This window comes from Zonotrichia albicollis, chromosome Z, assembly GCF_047830755.1.
Source record: "Zonotrichia albicollis isolate bZonAlb1 chromosome Z, bZonAlb1.hap1, whole genome shotgun sequence".
NCBI classification, from domain to species: domain Eukaryota; kingdom Metazoa; phylum Chordata; class Aves; order Passeriformes; family Passerellidae; genus Zonotrichia; species Zonotrichia albicollis.
The window spans coordinates 44,398,623-44,421,712 of NC_133860.1; the positions used below are offsets into that span (position 1 = coordinate 44,398,623).

Consider the following 23,090-nt stretch of genomic DNA (forward strand, 5'->3'; position numbering starts at 1 on the left):
GTGGAAGTCCTATGAGAATATCCTAAGTAGTTTAATTATTTTCTTTTATCTGGGTATTTGAGGGCTATTTTTGGTGGGACTTATACCGACAGCTCCTGTAAGTACTAGACAGGACACTAAGGATGACCCTTTAGTTATGAGCAGGACTTGATGTCAGCACTCTTCTCTCTGAGAGGGTCTGTCTGAAATGGACCAAATAACCTTCTCTCTGAACTTTAATTTCTTTCTCTGTAGCACAGAACTACATCTTTGTTTCTATTAGCAGTGCATCTTGTACCTCGTTCCTCATTTGCAGCATTTATTAGACTTTATATATAAATCAACCAAATTCACTGCTTTCTGCTCCCTCTATGGGCCTCTCCTGTTGTATCTCATTCTGGACATATAATTTGGTCTTATGATCAAAAATGGAGGCACTGGTGATGATTGCTTTAACTTTACTTCCAGGGCAAGCAAAGCTCAGATAAAGTTAGCACCCAAGCACTCCAGAAGTCACGCGATGTGAAAGCTCGATTAGAAGAGGCTTTACTGAGAGGAGAAGGAGCCAGAGGAGAAATGATGAAGCGCTGCAGAATACCAGCTGGTACTTCATGCCATTGCCCCCCATGCCTTTTGAGAGGAACTCAAGTGTCTGTAAACATAAATTAGTTTGTTGGGTTTGTGCGCACTATCCATTTTAATCCTTGTCCATTTCACCCCCTTTTCACCCACAGTCCATTCCTTTGCAGACCATTCTTGGTTTTGCATGGATGAAAATATCATTAGGTTTCAACTGTCCAAGGTGTAGCTAGGACTGAGTTCCTCTCATGTGAAGAATATGAAGCCAAGAAAGAAGTTTCAAGATGTTCGAAAAAGTTATGGTAGTATCTAATTAAGAACTAAGAAATGTTATCAAACCTATCACTAAAAACAAATTGTTCAAAGCAAAAAAGGTTGCTTCATTTAATAAATGGAAAATCTGTACAGCTTTTTGTAGACAATAAGCAAGTTAATGCTCTAAAAATCCTAAGTAGAAAAAAGTGATGAATCTTTTTACTAGAGCCCTGAATCTGTAAATTGAATGGTCTTAGTTCTGATAGACTGCTACAGAAATGTATCTCTTTCTTTTGGCAAGCTATCAGACTTCAGGTGTCCCCTTTTGTTTTAATCTCTCTGACATATGTTACACTCTTAGGGAATGACAGATCAGCAGGGGTAAATGAAAATTTGCGCTGGAGAAAGGAGCAGACACAGTGGCGGCAGGCAAATGAGAGACAAGACAAGTAAGTAATTTAATTAATGCATATTGCTTTTATTAGAACCAAGCTGCTTGGGGTTTTTATGTTTTGTTCTTGATCCTAGGATGTTTTATTAAAAAATCAGTAGTTTCATTCCTTTCCCTCTTTTGTCAAAGAGAAAGAAAAATAAAATGTTTCTGTAGCAGAAATATTCAGCTGTTACTATGACACAACAAAGAGGCCACAAGAATAGAGAGAAGGAGAATTTTAAATTGCTATCTACACATTTTTCCCTTCTTATTAACAGTGTGGCAAACATTAGTTAGTGTAAGAGTCCTATAAGAGGCTTGCTACATTTATTTTGTTGTTGCTCTTGGCTCCCCAGTACATACAGTACTGTGGTATATGTTTTGCCACATTAAATCAGCTAAGCTGGGTTTGACATGCTATATTAATATTGAGAAGCTCTGCTAGCAGGAGTCAGGGATTGTAGCTGACTCCTGCTAGCAATATATGCTTTGGGATTGTAGCAGCATAATGCTCCATAATGCTTTGGGATTGTAGCAGCAGTCATAAGATACGTGTCATACCAGAGAGGATCCCTTCAGCATGTGGATAAGAGCTCAGTGGTTGCTGGAAATAGCCCAAACACCTGTAAAGTTCACTAAATTTGTTCGGTTCTTACTCTTATTGGGATTTCTGCCCTTATTTTAGCGTTAAAGTTTTGGCAGTCTCTTTTTTTTTTTGTTGTTGCTTTGAGTCATTGTATTATTAACCATATGACTTTCCTGATTTCCTTTCTTAGCTCTCCTCAGAATTATATGTCTCTGCACTAAAGAATGGCTCTTTGCTCCTCTGGTTTTATTTTTGGGTACACGTGTGTAGCAGAGCAGCTACACACTTTGAAGTCACTCAGAAGCATGATTGTGAGGGTATTGCTCCGGCCATAGATATACACCTTAGCAACTTTGGCCGAAGTCACAGGATCTTTAATCTCAAGCTCTAGAGAGCAGCCTCTAGCCAGGCAACAGCATTTTTTGAGCAGCTTAGGAAAAAGAAAAATGCCTCTTTGCATTTCTGACCTGGATGTGTGAAAATGCAGTTTTGTTAGTAGCTGCTCCTATGTTTATTCAGCTGCAGAGGAACTGTGTTCCAAACCTTGTTCTTAAGTCTCAGCTAAGAACGTATTTGTGTAGCCTCACCACTATCTCCTGTCTTTCATCATTATTTCAGTTCTCTCTTAAATGACCTGGCACTCTGCTGTATGGATCTGCTGTCTTTTCTTGTCAACAGTCTCAGTCTCTATAAGTTGCCTACATTAAACGATGCTTCTATGGCACTGAAGCAATTTTGACTTTGGTCTTGTCTACTTTTTACTTTTTGTTTTTACTTTTTTTAATAGAATTGTCAGATCAGTTATCTATTACCCCATTTCGGAGTTTTGTGCCCTGTTACAGGCAATGCAGTCAGAAATTACAACATAGTTTACTGAACAACTGAAAGATACTAAGTTGCCATTATGCAGATGACTATTAAGGAAGAAAAGCATCTATCCCAACTGTCTAGAGGCCTAGTTTTCAGAAGTCCCCTTTGTGACTGCTCTTCTATGATAGCAGCTTTCCTAATTTCATTCCACAGTTTTTAAGAAACGTTTCTTAACACTATTGTCATTATGGGATCATTCAGAATGGTATGCATTTGTATTCTGGCTTTCCTTAAACAGCAAGTCATCTAACTCTTGGGATACACTCTGCTTGATTTAATTAGAACTCCTTTTGCAGGACAAAAGCTGAGCTAGACCAAGAAGCTCTGATCAGCGGAAACCTGGCAACTGAAGCTAACCTGATCATTCTTGATATGCAAGAGAACATCATTCAGGTGAAAAATAGTAGAGGTGGCTTAGTTCCAATCCCTGGTCTCTCAGAAGCCAGTGGAAGAAAGATTAATTTTTCCTTTTGTTTCTTAGTGCACATACTTTGAGATCATCTTTAAACTTGTATAGTGTTGAATAGAAAAAAAAAATTCACAGGTAGGGTGGAGAAAACTTCATTCTTGAAAACCTGTTAGTAGAAATTCTGAACTCCTAGATTTCTCATGGGCTCTCAAGAGCAGAACTTCAGTTCCTGTGTGCCAGTTCATTGCAGAATTACCTCATACAGTTATTGTTTTTCTCCTTCATATGTAGGCCAGCTTTGCAGCAGAGTGCAGAGATAATCTCTTGGGAGGAGTTTTGAAGGTCCTGGTAAATTCTCTTGGCTATGATCAGAGCACAACTTACCTGACTCATTGCTTTGGTACACTCAGAGCACTCATTGCCAAGGTATGCTCTTGATAAACTTTTGTTTTCATGCTTACAATCAATAGAAAAGCATGTGTAGAGCAGGGCTGTGTCCATTACTTTTCTCTGACATTTATTAAATATATTTTGCATATGTAAGTACAAATTACTATCTGTAGGGTTGTTGCAGGATTTCTGCATCTGTTATAAGGTATTTCACTGACCACACAAGATGGAATAATTAAATCTGAATAATCTTGTAGGTTTAGCAGCCTACTCTTAAACATATAAGATTTACCAATATAAAAGTAAGCAATTCCACACACTTTATTTCAAATACATTCTGATTTTAATTAGGAATCCTAATGCCAAGAACTGCACAAGAATTCCGTAAAATCAAATTTAAGTTGTTACATCAGCAAGGCTAGTTTCCAGTCAGATGGGCAGCAGAGAAATCAAAACTCATGAGACATTGAGGGCACCATTTTAGATTTCCATTTCTAGGATGAGTTTCAAAATGCTAAGTAGATTCTAAGACATTGACATTTCATCTTTGTTCTGCCTGAAAACTAAGCCAAATTCTCATCTCTCTTCCACTTCTGTATCACCAATTAAAAAACTTCAGACAGAAAAGGCAGCAACAATAAAGAAAAAAAACCCTAACAAAACAAATAAAACCTCACAAATTTCAAAACACATATGAGGACAGAAATTGACCCGAAGTATTTTTTTTAATAATAGAGGTCAGAAGGAGCTGGGTGCTTCATACGGACTCTAAAACCTTTTTAAGATTCATTCTCCTACAAAGAAAAACAGCTCCACTAAGGAAGAATGCATTAAATGTTTATTTTCCCTAAACTATTCTAAAATACAAATAAGAAACAGGATACTCCTGTCCATTTAATGCCTGTCTGCTCTTAAATGCAGATTGGCTGACAAAGCCTAATTACAGGGTAGATACTTGAATAGTTATGAAACTAATAATTATGTTTTCATTTTACTTTATCTTTAAAAGCTAACTTCCAATTACAGTAATGAATTTTGTGAAGCAATTCTTATTCTCATTGAAATAGACCTTGTAGTTAAGCTGACTCTGTTCTGTATTTCATGAAGCAATCAGTCCAATTACTTCTATTATACTGTAAGCATATAGATGTTATTTTACAAGTAAAAGTGATAAAACCATCTGCCAGCAGGCTTGTAATATAAATTAGACACAAAACAGTGAGCGAATGGACTGAAGAAAGGCTGAGAACTGGGAAATCGGTCTGCAGATTGGAAGCAATATCTTGTGTTCACTGTGACAGCTTTATCAGTCCTGTGTATGTAGATGTGGTACTGGTGCATCTGTGCTGTCTCTGCTGAGAGTTTCTTTGGACAGACATCCTGCCCCCTGAGTTTACTGCCTGCCGTGTGCATTGTGTACACGCTGTAAAGGAGGGTCTGGCATGAAAGCTTGGCACTGCAAGTTTTTTCATACGCCATAGGAGGAAGAACATACTGGAGGCCTGGGGAAGGGTAGGGCATTGGTGCAAAGAGTTAAAAATTGCTCCATATATTTAAGGAAGTATTTGCATGCTTCATCAATCATTATGTATTCTGAAAATAGCAAATCTCCATGCTTCTAAGAATTTTGCAATATTTTATGTTTTCAAAAACTCCTGGAGCCATCATACTCTGAGTTTATCCTGTCACTTTCTCTTTTTTCCAAAACACAAACCCTTCTTTTCAAATCCTTCTTTCTTGTAAGAAATCTTAGAAATGGAATCTGCAACGTCACAGGAATCAGAAATGTGAATAAAAAGATGTATAAAATGTAGTTTTTGAAAACTTTGGACTTTTTGTGAACCCTGTCACTTTTGTGCACTGAGATAATGATGTTTTAATGGCTATAAATAAGAGTAATAAATGTTTTCTTCCCTTTCCCTTAGTTTGGAGATTTGCTGTTTGAAGAGGAGGTTGAACAGTGTGCTGACCTGTGTCAAAGAGTTCTCCATCACTGCAGCAGCAGCATAGATATTACAAGGACTCAAGCTTGTGCCACTCTTTATCTCCTCATGAGATACAGCTTCAGCTCTACCAGTGTAAGATTTTGAGAGCAGCAGTATATTTTGTGCCACCTTTTTTTGTGATCAATTGAAACAAAGACTGAAGTTGCAACAGCAAGTAGAATGCATCTGCAGTCACCTGGTCTGCTGTTTCACACATTTGAACCAAGAGAAGTGCTAGAAGTGCAAGGGGAAAGTGGCTTTAATTATTGTTCATTGCATTGATTCAGGAAACATGACTCAATATCATCCTCCAATATCAAACAGAGCAGCATTAGGCCTCTGACAGCAAAGACCATACAATGCATAAGCAATACCCTTCACCTTGTCTTTTTTCTTTCATTCCTGTGTCAGAACGACTCAGTCTTGTTCTATTCTAATGTAATTGCAACTTCTATATACTCCTGTACACTTGTATTAATAGGAATTCTTCACCAGCACCTTGGTCTTAGGACTAGGTTCTGATTTTTACCACACAAGTGGAGCAAAATACATACACTATGCATGTAGATTAATAATGTTCTAGCATAAAAGCATATGCATTAGCATTTTGGATAGCATCTGATCTTGCACAGAATTTCCTTCACTAGTTATTACTTTAAAAGCCTTGGATATGTAAAAAGTGTAAACTCTGCAGAAGGAAAATATACTGCAGGCAGGTGTATTGCATCAGGGTGTAATGCATTACCAATTGAAGCTCCCAGAGGCCTTTTGCCTCCGAGATTTGTTTCCAGATTGTTTTTCCAGTCATTCTTCCTCATCTGTTCCTGTGTGTGGTCTGATCCACACACCCACTGGCCTGTGCAAAGGGGGAAAGGGGTGCTTCTGGCTTTCTCTTGTCTCAAAATGCATGCATATTTCAAGGAACCTTCTAGCTCCAAAGTACAGACATGCCAGATTAGGGACCTTTGGCTTAAGTGGGTAAAACATGATTAGGTTTGATGCACCAGGGGCCAGTTATGTCAGCAGTGAGTCTACTGCACTCAATCTGGACAGGAGAAAGTGGGTTTGCTTCATAGAGGAGGTAGATGTGTGAACTGCAGTGCAGCCATCATTCTCTCATGCTTTTGGTTTTTTATTCTGGAAGAATTTTTCAAGAGTGAAGATGCAAGTGACCATGTCGCTAGCTTCTCTGGTTGGAAAATCACCTGAGTTCAATGAGGAATTCCTTCGACGATCCTTGCGAACCATCCTGGCCTATGCAGAGGAAGACACAGAGATGCAGGCAACGCCATTTCCCATTCAGGTTAAATCTTTTATGGCATCTGTGGCTTTTATCAGGAGCTTTCACATGGGACAATGCTTGAAGCAAGTTCTAGGTCTTGGTCTTCCAAAGCAATGAAAAGGATGAAGACATTATTGCATGAGTTTATGTCTAGCCCAACAATAAGGGGGGAAGAAGTGAATATTATTCCCTAAAATAAACTGTAAAGAATTTCCCCTGAAATCACATTACAGGAGAATCATCACTTGGTTTTGAGTACAGTTTTCTCCTAGACCTCAGCAGGAACTATGCCCTCTTAAGAGTTTCCCAAAATGGAATTTGATTCCTTGTTTTCAGACAAGTACCATCTGGGAAACTTCTCTCTCTTTGTCAGCTTGTAAGGTGTCAGCAGCAATAATGAAAAACATGTCAGACAACTGTCAAACACTTTGTTAAAATTCTTGGAGTAACTCAGGTTGTATCGAAAAACATCTGGTTTCAGATGTAAAATCAGCTAAAGCTGAACTCCATTAGCACATTTGACTTATTCAAAAATAAATAGATCAAAAGATTTCAGCTAATTTTGATTAATTAAAATATGTTTGTGTGTAAGATTTGCTATGTATGCAGCCTTTACTGCATTACATAGAGCTGAAGAAAACATCCTGACATTTTCTTGGGTAAAAGAGGCTTAAGGAGATTAACATCATCTGGTGCAGATACTGTTGTTTTTCCAGAGGAAAAAATAAACACCTGAGAATTTCACATTGATCTTTGCATTGCTTCAGGTAGAGGAGCTGCTGTGTAATCTGAATGGCATCCTGTCAGATACAGTGAAAATGAGGGAATTTCAGGAAGATCCAGAGATGCTGATGGACCTCATGTACAGGTGAATCCATTTAGAATTGCTACTGAGAAAATTCTGGAGTGAGGTGAGCTGAACTATGCATTTTAGGGACATAGCTGTGACAAACTCTCTATCTGTTCTGTTTGTGCACATTTCCATTTTAGCAGAGCTGGTCTTTAGCAGGGCGCCCAGGATGCCGTAGTGAGCACATTGCAGTGCAGCCTCTGGGAGGTGGACATAGATTTGGGCAAGGATAAGAGTAAGGAACATTGAAGAGTCTTGGATGCAACAGTTGTACTTTGCTCATAGCTCCTCTGTCTCCTGCCCAGCACCGCCTAACCATTTCTTTTGCTTTCTGTTTAAGGAATCATACAGAGTAAAGACAGAAATGTCTTCTTCCATTGAACCCAGGGGAAGAATTATGAGGGTATTTTGTTATTTGAGAAGTGATCATTCACATCTGTTTTCTGGTCTGTGTTTTCAGAATTGCAAAAGGATACCAGACATCTCCGGACTTGAGGCTGACTTGGCTGCAGAACATGGCAGAGAAGCACACCAAGAGGAAGTGCTACACAGAAGCAGCCATGTGCCTGGTCCATGCTGCAGCACTGGTGTCAGAGTACCTCAGCATGCTCGAGGATCGGAACTATCTCCCTGTGGGCAGTGTCAGTTTTCAGGTAGAAGGCTTTGCTGGCATAAGGCAGCTCTGGTGTGTGTGTTTGTTCTTGTGCTAAGCAAAGCAGAGGTGCGTGCATGGGGCGGATGTTACAATGGCAGTCTCCAGTTTCTATTTCCAGCAGTTTGTAATCTCTCATTTGCTAAGTAGACCCCCTCTATTATCACATGCTTTTTCTAGGGCTGTATTATCAACTGTGACAGATGCATTTTTCAAACTTCTTTCTCATAATCTAGATAATTGGAGCTGCTCAGCTCTTTCAAGCATGTTCTCCAATCCTTTGACTGCCCTCAAGTTACTAACCAAACCCTTTTGACTGATGAATGACACAATCACTGCAGTCAATCCAGTATATCCAAGTCTAGTAAAAATGTCCCATAAGTTCTTCCAGCATGAGCTGAAGCTCTCACATTATCTCTCTGAAGATTTCACTGTTTCTTTTGGTGTTGTTGAGTTCTTTACTCAGTAATAAACTGATCTTTTCCAGACAGTTTTCTTGGGTTCAGTTTTCCACCTTACTTTTCATCACATAGGTGAAAGCATAAGTCTTTGTGATTAAAGTTTTTAAGATGCATATATATATCCACTTAGTTTATCAGATTATGCAGTTTTAGATACCCTTACCTGAACTGACTTCATATGCAAATTCAATTATTTTAGTGCTTCTTCTCTCCACATTATTAAAAACAAAAATGGCAAAACCCTTAATTTATTGCCATGTGTTGAAAATTTCTCTTATGTCATTGTTCCCTGAAACCAGTGAATTGTTGGCTGCAATGATTAAAGTAAATTATAAATAATTTCAACTTATTAGTGGAAATATTTTGTAGGATTATCTTAGATGTTATATAGACATCCACTGTTGAGACATTATTATGTTTATTGGACATAATTCCTTTCATAAAAAGTATCAGGCTTGTGTAGTCTGCTGTTGATTCGGTCTAAGTACAATACTTTTAAGGTTTTCTTTATTAATTTTGTATCAGTATTTCCACCATTTTGTCCTGCTGCAGTCTGATAAACCTATCACCATCTCCTCATATTATACACTTTAAAGTAGATGATTCCCAAAGCATATTTCCTCTTCTGGAGCTTCCCCAGTTTTCTAAAACAAATGGCAGCTCAGAATTCACTGCTTGGATACTCCTTTGCTTAGTTTTGTTGATCTGTTGCAGAGCACATTTTATTGTCAAAGTGAGTTTGAAATACCTAACTAATACTAATACTTGGCACATTCATCATCCCTTGATAAAACCACACTACCTGGGGCTTTCCCCTTCAAAATAGTAAATGTGAACATGATCGAGCCACTTGGCATTTTCCATTGAATTGTTGGGCATTAGTATATTCAATACCACCTCAGCAATTAGGTGATGGACAAGTGTTTATTCTTGATTTTCTTTAGAATAAAGATAGCTTTATGATAGTTCTTTTTAATGGCTAAACTTCTGGCCATGGATTTATTCTTCTGCCATTTTGCATCCCTTATCAGTTTTGTATATCTTCAAACTTCTAACTTCCATGCATTACTTCTATTTACTATTCTTTTCTTTCTACTTGTTAGATGCTATCATCATTTGGATATAAGTGAAATCTTCTCCCAGGCTGCCTTGAGTGCTTGTAAGCTCACACACTTGACCATAATGCAATTCCTCCCTCCATTACTCCTAGATTATGCCGGTTGCTACAAATGGATATGTTTTCATTTATGTTAAAGAATTGAAGTCTATCGTGCAAGGCAGTAGGCAGGCAAAAACTTATTAGTTTAAAAGCACCAAATCAATTTCTGTCATCAAAATGCTTGTGTAAGTACATGTTTTCCAAAGACACAGTTGCCCCATAGGAGAGAGGTAATAAAATGCCCTAGTGACAAGAACCCAGTTACATAACTCTTTATCTGACAGTGCAATTTTCAATTTCATAACAGTAATTAACTATAATAACCCTTTGCATTTTTATATAGGCTTTCAAGAAAAGTTTCCCCATTCTTTACAAACAAGTTTATGTTTTTTAGCACCTGTGGAGATCTTATTCAGATGACTTTGTTAACAGAGGGAAACACTGTGCAGACTAGCTCAGCTTCAAGTGTGGTTACAGGTCTCACTCACTGACTCTTTCTGTGATCATTTCTTCATTTGGCTCAGATATGAGATCAACTAATAGTGGTGATATGCATTTAGATGTGAGATTGAGGGTGATAATAATGTGAATAAAAACATTATTCTTCATGAGCAGAAGTATTATCTCCTCTTTACAGACTAGCAAAGGATCAAATCAGTTCTGAATTTGATATTCTGCAGTGTGTCTGTTAGCATCCAGAAAACTGACTGTCAGTAAAGTAATACTTTTCCTTATATTGTACCAGACAAAATGCTTGCCTCCATGCAATCAAAACTATCTCTCAAAATCAAAGTGAGGTCACTTTCAGTGGAATTCCATTTGACTTATTTCATGCTTACGCTAAATTTTCTTCACAAGCAGTAAAGCAGAATTAGTGAGAGTGTGAAGTACATAGGGACTGACTTTAAAGCACTTTCTATTAACACAGACAAGTACTTAATGTGTGGCTTTACCTGCTGAGGTACACAGCTCAGCACGTAGAGCCTGGGCTCTTTGAGCATCTAGGTTACAGGCTACCCTGGCCTTATTTAACATGGTAATAAGGGCTGGAGATCAGAGGGGTTTTTGAGTTCACAGAAGTGCTTATTTTCCTTAATGAAAACTATGCTTGTGAAATTCAATATAATTGCTGATTAAATACATTTTGATTTATGTATTGCCTTTATTATACAAGGGATATGTAAAATTCTCCAATATGAAAGGTAGATCAAGGCTTAAGTTTGTTGAGGCATGTCCACTTTGCAGAAGATCATGCAAGCCCCAGAAGTATGTCATGCAGGCTCTCTCCTCCTAGAGTACCTGGACTGTAAAACATGGAAATACATTCCTGACATTAATTATTAGAGGCTTAAAGGTGGAGAAGGGATAATTGGTGTCTGTGACTTTCCTGTTACTTTTGTATATAAATCACGTCTCTAGACTCTCTTCTCTTTGCTACAAAAGGAAAATAAAAAATAATAAAACTTTTTTAAAAGCCACGAGAGTCACATGAAAACAGTCCTTAATAGCTACTGTTACAGAAAAGGAAAACCTGAAATTAATCTGCATGGCTTATGAGTTTCTGCAGGTATGTGCCAGTGAACCTAAGTCTGGTTGGAGTCACTCTCCTCAATGAGACTGGTTGGTAAAAAGTGGCATAGGTGTGCTAAATGTGCTGTAGTTCTTCCTCTGGCCAAAATTCAGATGTATTCTGAACTCCTGTGAATGCTGTGCTGAGGCTGTGCTCACCCTTCCAGTGGCATTGATGTGATGTGCAGACTAGGCAGTGTGATGGCAGCATGGCTGGAGTAAATTTCACCCATGGAGTAATAAATACATCCATAAAACCCACGGGGAAAGCCCAATGCTGCTAGTGGTGTGTGGTGCCAATTCTTTATCTGAAATCTGATCAATAGTAACAGCCCTCAGTGTCTCTGCTATTTTATAAAGATGCCTTTAAGGACTCAGCTAGCTAGCCAGCTGGCATCCATCCTGCACTCAGACAGATTGTCATTGCCAGTTTCTGCTGAAGTGAGACACTATGACACTAATTTAACTCCTTTTAATTAATAGAAAATCGAAGCTTAGCCTTTCTGCTGCTGCTGAAAGTAACATATGCCAGTCCTATACTATATGTACACATATTTTGCTGTTGCTTTTTACGTATTTCTATATATTATAAAAATTTTTATGTTGATGCCACACAGTGTCATATATTCAAAGAAGTCCTGAAGAACTGTAGACATGTTATTTCATGGTCTTCGGTCTCAAGAGAGTGACTTCATCTAGTTTTATTTAAATGCACAGTGAGATCCATAACATTAACAAGAAACTGAGTAAATCCTGGAAGTTTGAAGTGTAGTATGGCAGAGGATGAACCAAGAAGAAGCAATCAATTATTGTGGTTTTTTGAGTGATATCGTCTCTGTCCTACTTCTCCACTGCTTGGAAAAGGTGAATAAAAACATGAAAGTTCAGTTTATTCAAGCAGATGGCAGAAGGTCTGGAGTGCTGTTTGGAATTTCCCACTCCTCCATGCCAGCACTAGGAAGGGCACATTGCTTGTGACTCTAGTAATATTGGGGGTTGAGCTCACTGCAAGCTCCATGGAAGTCCAGCCACCAGAGAAGAGCTAGTTTGACACCTAGAGGAGTCTGCATTTTAAACCTGAGGCTAGACAGAAAATTCATGATTCTTACAGCAAAACTCCTGATCTGCCATCTATGGAGATTTATGAATGTTACTTTCACTTCTAAAAATGAATGTAACTATGTGTCACCTGGTTGCAACTGAAAAAACTCATTCCTCTTCCCATCATGTAAATATGTTGAAACAATTTCTTCCTCAATCCTTGTTATGTACTGTTGATTTAGATTTTTTATTTGTGTGCTCTGATGTATTTTAGAACATTTCGTCCAATGTGCTGGAGGAATCTGCTGTTTCAGATGATGTTTTATCTCCAGATGAAGATGGCATATGTTCTGGGAGGTATTTTTCAGAAAGTGGACTGGTAGGGTTGCTGGAACAAGCTGCAGAGCTCTTCAGCACGGTGAGTGAGGACCAGAATCTCCAGGAGGGAATGGATAGTGGGCTGCCTAAGTCAGATCCACAGCTTCCTCTCCTGCACATGAGGAAACAATGTAGTACTCCTAAACCAGGCATCACAGACCTGCCACAGTCCAAACAACAAGAGGACACATCTTTGGCTGTCCCATTACTCCCTCAGTCAGATTGATTAACCTAGGTTTTTTCTGCCTAACTCAGCCACATACCCACCTCTACTGTGCAGACCACGGGCAACATCAACAGAAAGAGATTGTCTCAGGCAGGAACCAAGACTTTCAGTTGATATTATCATGGGGTAGTACATTTAAGAAAAACATTTTGCATAAAATATAAATTTTAGGAGGCATGTGAGAGTTACTCCTATACTTTTACAAAGCATACAACCACAAGCCTCATAATCTACACTTACTATGTAAGGACTTGTGATTTAGCATCTCCAAAGGTCCCACTTGGGTCCCTTTGTCCAGACATAGCTCTGTTTGCCTTGAACCATACATGACAAACAAATCCATTTCCTGCTGCTAGCCTGAATTTCTAGTTCTTGTAGCCTGAGGCAGAAACCAGGGCTTTAAACAGGAGTTTGATCAGAGATCCAAATTACACCCAGTTCATTGTTTTCTGTTCAGAATGGCCCATTTACTATTACTGGTTTTCTGAACACCAAAACAAGCAACATAGGAGAATAACAGATGAGTCCCATAAGTCCCCTTTTCAGCCAAGTCATTGATGGAGATGCAGTTTCTTTTCAGAGTGCATGAAGACTCACTTCATTTCTTCCTCTTTTTTTTTCTTTTTTTTTTTTTTTATTCAAAGGGAGGTTTGTATGAAACTGTGAATGAAGTGTACAAAATTGTCATTCCCATACTGGAAGCACATCGAGACTTCAGGAAGCTTACCTTGACACACAACAAGCTACAGAAGGCCTTTGACAGCATTATTAATAAGGTACTTTTGAGGCAAGGTACTGCTAGCAAGACACATTGCTGGGTTGCACTATTTGTTTGAGACTGCTGTTAATTAAACTGTGCATGTGTGTACTGGGTTTGTGTGGCCAGGTGTTGATAGTGGAGGGGGAGAGTTTAAAGAGGGATGTCAATGAGAAGCTGCTAGAAACTTTATCCATGTCCAACAGAGCCAATGCCAACTGCTGACCAAGGCTGGCCAAGACTGAGCCCATCAGTGACAGTGGCGGCACCTCTGGGATAATATATTCTAAAAGGGAAAAAAGTTACTGGCCAGATGTAATTGTGCTCAGAGGAGAGATGAGTGGAAAATATATGAGAGCAACAGCTAAGAGCAACAGCTCTGCAGACACCAAGATCAGTGGAGAAGGAGGGGCAGGAGGTGTTACAGGTGCCAGAGTGAAATTCCCCTGCAGCCCAGGGTGAGACAGCTGTGGCCCTGCAGCCCATGGAGATCCACAGGGGAGCAGAGACCCACCTGCAGCCCTTGTAGAACTCCATGCCAGAGCAGGTGGATGCCTGACAGAGGGCTGTGACCCCTGTAAGGCTGGCAGGGAGGAAGGGAGGAACCACAGGCTGGAGCAGAAGGACTCCTATCCCTGAGCAGTGGGAGAAACAACATATGGTGAACTGACCATGCCCGCCGTTTCCCATCTCCCTGCGCCACTGGGAGAGAAGATGTAGAGCCTAAGGAGAAACGGGGAAAAGGTGTTTTTAAAATTTGTTTTACTTCTTGTTATCCTGTTCTGAGTTTGATTGGTAATAAATTCAGTTAGTTTTCCCGAGTCAACTGTGTTTTGCCCATGATGGTAACTAATTTGTGATCACTCCCTATCCTTATGTCAACCTATTCATTATCTCTCTCCTGTCCAGTTGCAGGGAGGGATAATGCAGTGGCTTTGGTGGGTACCTGGCATCTTGCCATGATCAACCCACCAGAATTTGAAATAATTCCACTTCCTTTTTTCAAATAAAAGCTTCCATGTGCTTAGGTCTGTCTGCATAGTCTACAGTGTAAAAAGGTTCTCCATACCAAAAAAGCAGAAATTAATATAAAATGGTCTTAGCTGAACATGTCTGTGTCCACCTGGCCACATCTGTTTAACAAAAATAACTTTATTCTAAATTCACTAGTGTTTTCAGTTATAAAACTGATGAGTATTTATATTTATAAAACATATTTCATAAATGTGAAAACCCATCTAAATTCTCAGCACTCATACTCTCTTCTCTTTCTTCAGAAGAACCTTAATGCTGAGCCTATCAGTTTCAAATTCATATCAATTTTCATTGCATATTTGCAAAATTTTAATTTTCTTACATGTATTCAAAGGAATTTAAAATTAATAAGTTTTTTTGTTCTATGCAACCTCCTTCGTGATCAGCTTAAATTTTAAATTAGATTGCAGTCAAATGTTCACTTAGTTCTATGCTTTCTCTCCTGTGCTTCTATTGCATCAGCACTGTTGATATATAGAAGTGGCTTTGAAATTATGAAAATGTTGCACTAGTGGATTCTCCTATACATCAGTTGAGGGAGACAAAAAAGGCCTCCAAATACTGCAATGTCTACATAAAGCAGTTGTAAATTTCTTCTTCTCTTTATCAATTAGGGACAGAAACGAATGTTTGGAACTTACTTCCGTGTTGGTTTCTATGGATCAAAATTTGGGGACTTGGATGAACAGGAATTTATTTATAAGGAGCCTGCAATTACAAAACTCCCTGAGATTTCTCATAGATTAGAGGTAAGGAAAAATTTTATGTTAACAAGATCTCAAATGGTATATTTTTCAAGTAATCCACACAGTCCTAATATTGTCATTGCTATGTAAAAAATCAGTAACAAACTGATTTGTACCATAGATTATTTCCTTAGTGCATATCCTTTCCACAGTATCCTTTTATAAGCATAATTATGTAAGTGATCCATTCTTTTGTGGCTATGTCTCTTTACAGGCCTGTAAAACATTGAGTGATTTTAAGCATGCCAGATATTTGCTTTGGTATTTTTTCAGCTTTTTTAATAGAATTGCTATGTTCCCTTCTGATTGTTTTACCTCAAGTTCTGTGATTGTCTGAGCAATTCACAGTGATGTTTGTCACAAGATGCCTTACCCTGGCCAGCTGTGGTTTGTGGAGCAGTATACTGACTGTACAAAGCCCAGAAATCGTCATGGGTGTCACTCCTTTCTCCTAGAATTGCATTAGCATTGCATTAAGGACTAAAATTTTGGGATAATTCTATTTCCTTTCTAGGGATTTTATGGCCAGTGTTTCGGGGAGGATGCTGTGGAAGTGATTAAGGACTCTGCTCCTGTAGACAAAAGAAAGCTGGATCCCAATAAGGTAGGGAAAGTACTACCAAGAGGGTTGAGTGCTTTGTCACACAAGAGAAATGGGAAGAGAAGGACCCTTTGCAACTTTTATGCTCAAACTAAAGGCACTAAAAGAAACCACCCAGCTTGGTATCTCTGTGCCCAGGAGTATTAAAGCCTCTGTGACAGGCTTAGCGTGGTAGCTTATCACAGAGTATAGCAATTCAAAGTTCTGATCTCTGGTCCCTGCCCTGGTTCTGATCCCCAGGATTAAGCTGTGCCTTCCTAGATGCAAGTTTTGTTAGCTCTAAATAAGAAAATGACCCTTGAAGGATTTTCAGCTCTTTGCTTTTCCAGACCTTCCTTAGGAAATGTGTACTATGGGATACTTCACATGCGCCGTTTCTTTTACATTGCTTGGGTTGTAAAGTACTGTAATGGTTCTTCCCTCTTTTCTTAGGCATACATACAAATTACTTTTGTGGAGCCCTATTTTGATGAGTATGAAATGAAGGACAGAGTTACTTACTTTGAGAAGAACTTCAACATCTGCCGGTTCATGTACACTACGCCTTTCACTATGGATGGGCGTCCCAGAGGAGAACTCAGTGAGCAGTACAAGAGGAACACCATCCTAACCACAATGCATGCTTTCCCCTACGTCAAAACTAGAATCAACGTCATCCAAAGAGAAGAGGTAATTGGGTTTTGAAGACAGATCTAATTTCTCAAGGACTGAAGGAGTCGTCTCTGGGTGGGAAGATTTCTAAATTTATGCTTGGCAGAAAAAAAGAATGCTGAATTTCTCAGACATTGCTCTTATAAACAGGACTATCACAGCCGGGACAGACAAGGCAAGATAGAGATATACTGTGGAGAAGAGACAAGAGCCAATGTACATTCTTCTTTTGACCTCCTAGCTCTAATGCTGTGTAGGAGGATATGTGGAGCCCTGTTTGTAACTATACTTTTAGCTGATAAAGCAGAAGTAGGATAGGAGTACAGTCAGAGGACTAGATTGGTCTTAGGGCTAGTTTAGAGACAGGGAAGCTTTGTATTGTAGAAAGTACAACACCATTTCAGGCATGAAGTAACTTAGAATAAGAATGAATTTATGTGAACAGTAGGTCTCATTCACACCTTATTTCTGCAAATGGTAAGATGTCTAAGATCAGCTGCACTGTCTACCAAGATGACCATCTACCAAGTTAGACTGAACAGTGTTTCTGGATTTCACAACTACTGCTTTTGAAACAGGAGAATGATATTGTTGTATTTAGAGCAGGTCAGCTGCACACATGATTCAGGTAATGAACCATCTTTTCTTCCCTTTCCCTTAGTTTATTTTGACACCAATTGAAGTTGCTATTGAAGATATGCGTAAAAAAACGCAGGAACTAACTGCAACCACCAACCAAGAACCACCAGATGCCAAAATGCTCCAGATGGTTTTGCAGGGCTCAGTTGGAGCCACTGTAAATCAGGTAAGGGATCCAAATAAGCCAGATGAAGTGTTCTTTTCTCACTGTGCATTCTTTTTTGCACTCCTACTTCTTGCATTGGAAGAAGTACATCTAGTCAGACACATTTAGTCACTGTATGTATTTAAGCTTCATCCCTTGATATTTAGTCACTATATACTGTTCATTCCTATACTTTTGGTGAAAGTGTTCATGGGAAGCACTGTTCTGGCTGTAGGTGCAGAAGCTCATAGAAGTCTAGTGAATGCATCCAGGGATTTTTCAATTCTAACATGCCAGCCATCTCAGCCATTTTGTTCATTCCAGATTTATCCTTGGGGAATGGGAATAATGATAATAATTTTCCTGTAGAACCACCACAAACTCAGTCTCACAGAAATCGAGTCAATATATGAAGTCAAGACCGAAGCACCCCAAAGTAAAGCTCAGATATGATTGGTATAACATAAACATTCTAAAAAAAAAGCCTAGGCAATTAAAAGAAATTAAAATGGAATGCTGAAGCCATGGCTGAGCAAAAACAGTGTTATGCACAATTTCACAGAGTTTGGAGATTTTTTCTGAAAGCCTAAATGTTTTCCATTTCCAACCAATGCATCTATTATGAAATAATGTATTGTTGTAAGCCTTGCAAAGAGTGATCATTTCCAGCACTGGGTTTACTGCCTGAAGGTCTTGTAATACACACACAGGAGCTGTGTTTCTCTAATATAACCAGGTTTGTCACTAGAGTGTCTCAGCTCCTCTTTGCTGAGCAGAATTTGTTCCCTTTGTTGTGGAACTGGAGGAGGAATAATAACGAGAGAGAATAAGATACGATGGGCAAAAATTCTGCTTGCCAAAGGAAATATTATGGGGGAAAGGGAGCTTAAATCCATCCTGTTATGGTAACTGTGCATAGTTTTATTTTTTTTCATAATTGCACTCATGAAATAACAAACAGCTTTAAACAAATGTGCGTTCTATTTTCAGTCTAAGCCGGTGGGTTTAACATTTTCCTGTGTTATTTCCATAAGGGACCACTAGAGGTAGCGCAAGTGTTCCTGGCTGAAATTCCAGCAGACCCCAAACTTTATCGACATCACAACAAGCTGAGGTTGTGCTTCAAAGAGTTTATAATGAGGTCAGTAAAGCAAAATTGAAATGCTGAATTGCATCAATACATTCAATATCAGCAATACTGCAACGATAATATGACTGAGTAATTGCCTATGCAAGTTAGCATCATGAATCCTGGTATCTCACACCTGGAGCACTCCGACCACACTTGTTATTTCTGCTTCACATGAATGCTTAGGTAGGCGTTGTGTTCTCAAAGGGAAGAAATGTTAACACTCTAAACTAATAATGTATAAATTAAGATCTTCCATTTGTTTTATCTTTCAACATCTTATAGAAATCAAACATTTCAGACTATTGCCTTGATTTGATTTTTAATAAAATGACATTCTTATTTAGAAAGCTGTTCATAAGAAAACCACATGTGTCAAGCAGACACAGTGATAGTGGCAGACACATGTCCTTTGCCTTAGATACATTTGTAAATCTCAACAAGAATGGTCACAAAGGAGGATACTCATCTCCTTAGTCCTGACTATCCTCCTTGCTGAAGGATAAGTTTGAGTTAAATAAAAACAAGTCTTATGCAGAAGATACAGCTTCTAAGTATTGCTATTGCCAGTTTATCTCTTTGTGCAGTAAGTAGGCAGCTAGCTCAGTATTCTGCAGCCATCAAATTTGCTTTTTATTAGTTCACTCATGCTTTACTAGTTTCTTTAAAATATCATCTCAGTTTATTTACTTGGGAAAAACAGAACTTTCTTATTAGTTCATTATCACTTTAGTCTTGACCAGAGGAATGCCTAGACTAAAGGAACTGGATTTTTGTCCATTTAAATTATCTAACACAAAATGAGGGAGTTTAACAGAAGTAGATTATATATATATATCATGTATTTTTTTTCTTTCCTTTTGTCTAGGTGTGGTGAAGCAGTGGAGAAAAACAAGCACCTTATTACTGCTGACCAACGGGAATATCATCAGGAGCTCAAAAGAAACTACATAAAACTGAAGGAGAACCTTAGACCCATGATTGAGAGGAAGATCCCAGAACTGTACAAACCTGTAGTGAAAGTCCCTAGCATAAGGTATAGTTAAAGCATAGGGCAGGTTATCTGTTGTGGCTATAAAAAATATGCCATTTTTTGCAAGGAAGAAAGGGAGTTGTACTGGCAGCTAAAACCAAGCTGGAATTTACGCTGCCAACTCTATTACTGATTAAAGAAATCTGCTGACTTCCACTGGAGATCATTGTAGTGTTAGCTGTGTTTCTCAAGTTCTGCATTGCAGGGGTAGAGGATTTATGTAATTTCAATGCATTGTTAGATAAGACTTCCCTCTCACCCTAACAAATATCTTGTGATTTTTCAACCTTTGAAGACAGAAAGGAGATAGAACAAGTATGGCACCATGTGGTGTTGGGCAGCATGAAGTCATCCTTTCACTACAAAAAGCATAATCCTTTTTAGTCATGTGACTGACACAGAAGAGTCTAATATTCTTTGATTATGACTATATGTTTCTTCACAAAGCCACTGTGTCCAGCTTGGGGTGGGAGAAGAAGAAATGACAACTCTGGCCTGCCAACACATAGCATGTTTCAGCTGAGCTCCTTTTCACAAGACAAGTATTTCTGTGATTGTTTTTCATTTGCCAACTCTATTTATGAATCTGTTTCATTGCAGGGAATCTTTTCGTAACCACAGTTTTAGGAAATACGATGCTCAGACTTCTTCCCAAAGTACCTAAGAACTAGCTGCTTTGGCCAAGGAAGAGCTTCATGCTGCAAGACAGAAGTGATGGAATATTTATTCCACATCTATGAAATCAGAAATCTCTTACAAAACAGCATGTGCACTTTCTGGACAGCATGCAGAAAAGCATTTACACAAGATCACCAAATGGGGATAGGGGATAAATCCTAACCAAGCACATATCACAAGGGCTTGGAAAGGAAGGGGATGCTTTTAGATACTTTTGTATATATTGTACAATAATGGCATAATGCAGATGGGTGGACCTTGGAGTGCTCAGTGGCATGAAGCCATGACTAGGTAACAGACATAGAACTGTGTAGTTTGATTGAGATGAATCCAAATAACATGTCTGAGGAATAACAACAAATTTTATATGTTTATAGTTCTTTTTCAAGACATCATTTATCCACGTGTTTTCGGCAATGAAGCACATTCTGCAAGTTAATCACATGCTTGAATTTTGTCTTAATGAGAAGGGACATGGTTACCTGCTCAGTGTTTGCTGAGCTGGCGCTCTAGGGAAGGATAATTTCCTGAGTCAGTTTCTGAACAGATTCTTGGTCATGGCCCTTAACTGCAGGGAATTCTGCACAAGTTTTCTCAACCAAAGCATGAAAATCAAGAAGTAGTAATAGATAGTTCATACAGATCTTCTAATTTTTTTTCTAAGTATAGGGATATGCAGTATAGTGACTTGACATGCAGCTGGTAATTTGTGACATATTTAGCAGAGCTAACAAGTAATAGTTTAAAAAGAAGATGCTAAGCTATGAGTGATTCTTTATTACATAAAGCTGTTATGTAGATAACCTTATCCAAAATTAACTACAGAAGCTCACAATGGGGATTTCTTGCAAATCACTTGATTCAGGCTTTACTGCAGCTTAAGAGAAATTAGCACATAATTTATAATTACCAAGTGCTTGGTATTTTTTGAGTCCTAAGCAAATATCTTACCGAGTAATCTTTATAACACTTCTCTGAATTGTGGAAATGTTATTACAATTTTGCAGATGAGGATGCAAAGAGAGAAGATAAATTAGGACTTTGGAACTCATTTAGGACTTTTGGAACTCATTAGGACTTTTGGAACTCCTTTCGTGAGGCAGTGGAAGAGCTACAATTTTTATTGTGACTATGCTTACCACATAATGTTTGTATTTTGAAACAAAGATATGTGAAAGCATCCTAAATATTACTTACTCTCCTGCAGCTCTTCTATGTAATGGTGATTAAAGTAACCAATTCCATTTGCCCAAGCACAGAATTTAATGTTAAAATTCAGGGAAATGGTCAGGTTTTTTCCTTTATGCTTCTTTTTAGAAAATTACAGTGAGCTTTCTCAGAGCTGATGCCATATATTTCCAAAGGGAAGGCCTTTTTAATCCAAAAGTGTAAGGGAGATTGAGGCTGTTGCTTTTAGTGGAAAGAAACATTTTGACATTTTATGGTCACCTGCAGCCTTGCCATTTGATGATATGAAAAGCACTTAATTGGCATTTGTATAATATTTTGAATGTGCTTCATAGAAGATTAGCACAGATGATCAAACAAGATGAGATGTGGAAATACATTAAATAAACCCTGTAGTTACACAGCACCTGGAGTGTAAGAAAATAATTTCCATCCTCATTCATAGTATTGTTAAATGAAATAATCAGGAATAAGAACTCCCTGATTTTGAAGTAAGCATATCCAAAGTACATAAGCAAATGGTATAAAAAGCTCAAAGCAAAAGATGCCTCTATGTCAGAGTGGCTTCTCTATATTCAAGTTGCTTTGAAACAGTTCTAGATTGAAAAATTACTGATTTCCCAAAGTTTGACGCTATGAGATCTCTGCCTTTTCTCTATTGTTTTTAACTTCCAGTTGAGGAGAAAGGTCAGAATATTGTTATCTATCAAACCCACAATTCAGCATCACTGTTTACAAGATACTTATCCTTTACAGACTAACTAACAGAAATCTCAGGTAAATAAAACCCCTTACAAGTGTACAATATACTAGATAAAAGTAATGAAGTGGTTCCTTGAACTGAAATAACACTCAGGATAATATGAATACTGACAGACGCTTCACTCTCATTTTACAAGTTGAGCACGTCGCAATCAGATGGCCAGTCTTGCCCTCAGTTCGCATTTCATGTTGTCCCTCTACAAATGGAACATGGCTTGTATATTTCTTTCAAGAGCTGAACTATGTGAAACAAATTTTCTATCTTACAATATACATTTTGCAATAAAGTGACTGTTACACAGCATATTTAAAAGTTCCTTTGTGTTGCATCTTATCTATTGAGGTATCTTGTAACTAAATAGAATGCAGCTGGAAAGAAAATTTCAGTGGGAAGAACATTTTCTTGTAGAAGCATTATTTAACAAAAATACATTTATTTGGGTAGAGAATGAGTCGGTCTGTTTTTAGGATAAATTGTGCTTATTGTAGGGATTACAAGCAAGAAGTTGCTTCCCAACTTCTGTTTTTCATTCAGTGTACATGAAAAATGTAAGTGAAAAATGTTAGTGGGAAGTTCAGTGACAGTAGTTCCCTCCTTTCTTCCTCTGGTCTGTAGCTGTAG

At 38.4% G+C, this 23,090-nt stretch overlaps 1 protein-coding gene across 6 annotated transcripts in view; it reads left to right on the top strand.

Annotated features, from left to right (window-relative positions):
* Positions 1–22,766, top strand: part of DOCK8 (dedicator of cytokinesis 8) — an 89,608-nt gene extending 66,842 nt beyond the window's left edge. For all 6 annotated transcript variants that reach the window (XM_074532773.1, XM_005488279.4, XM_074532774.1 and 3 more), the window contains 17 exons: positions 448–583; positions 1,175–1,262; positions 2,999–3,095; positions 3,403–3,537; positions 5,427–5,579; positions 6,631–6,789; positions 7,536–7,636; positions 8,079–8,271; positions 12,775–12,918; positions 13,749–13,880; positions 15,511–15,645; positions 16,157–16,246; positions 16,676–16,912; positions 17,556–17,699; positions 18,713–18,819; positions 19,676–19,843; positions 20,441–22,766. In XM_074532773.1, the coding sequence (XP_074388874.1) occupies positions 448–583; positions 1,175–1,262; positions 2,999–3,095; positions 3,403–3,537; positions 5,427–5,579; positions 6,631–6,789; positions 7,536–7,636; positions 8,079–8,271; positions 12,775–12,918; positions 13,749–13,880; positions 15,511–15,645; positions 16,157–16,246; positions 16,676–16,912; positions 17,556–17,699; positions 18,713–18,819; positions 19,676–19,843; positions 20,441–20,504 (2,283 nt within the window). In that variant the 3' untranslated portion in view covers positions 20,505–22,766. The remainder of the gene's footprint in view (positions 1–447; positions 584–1,174; positions 1,263–2,998; positions 3,096–3,402; positions 3,538–5,426; positions 5,580–6,630; positions 6,790–7,535; positions 7,637–8,078; positions 8,272–12,774; positions 12,919–13,748; positions 13,881–15,510; positions 15,646–16,156; positions 16,247–16,675; positions 16,913–17,555; positions 17,700–18,712; positions 18,820–19,675; positions 19,844–20,440) is intronic.
* Positions 22,767–23,090: the final 324 nt, after the last annotated feature.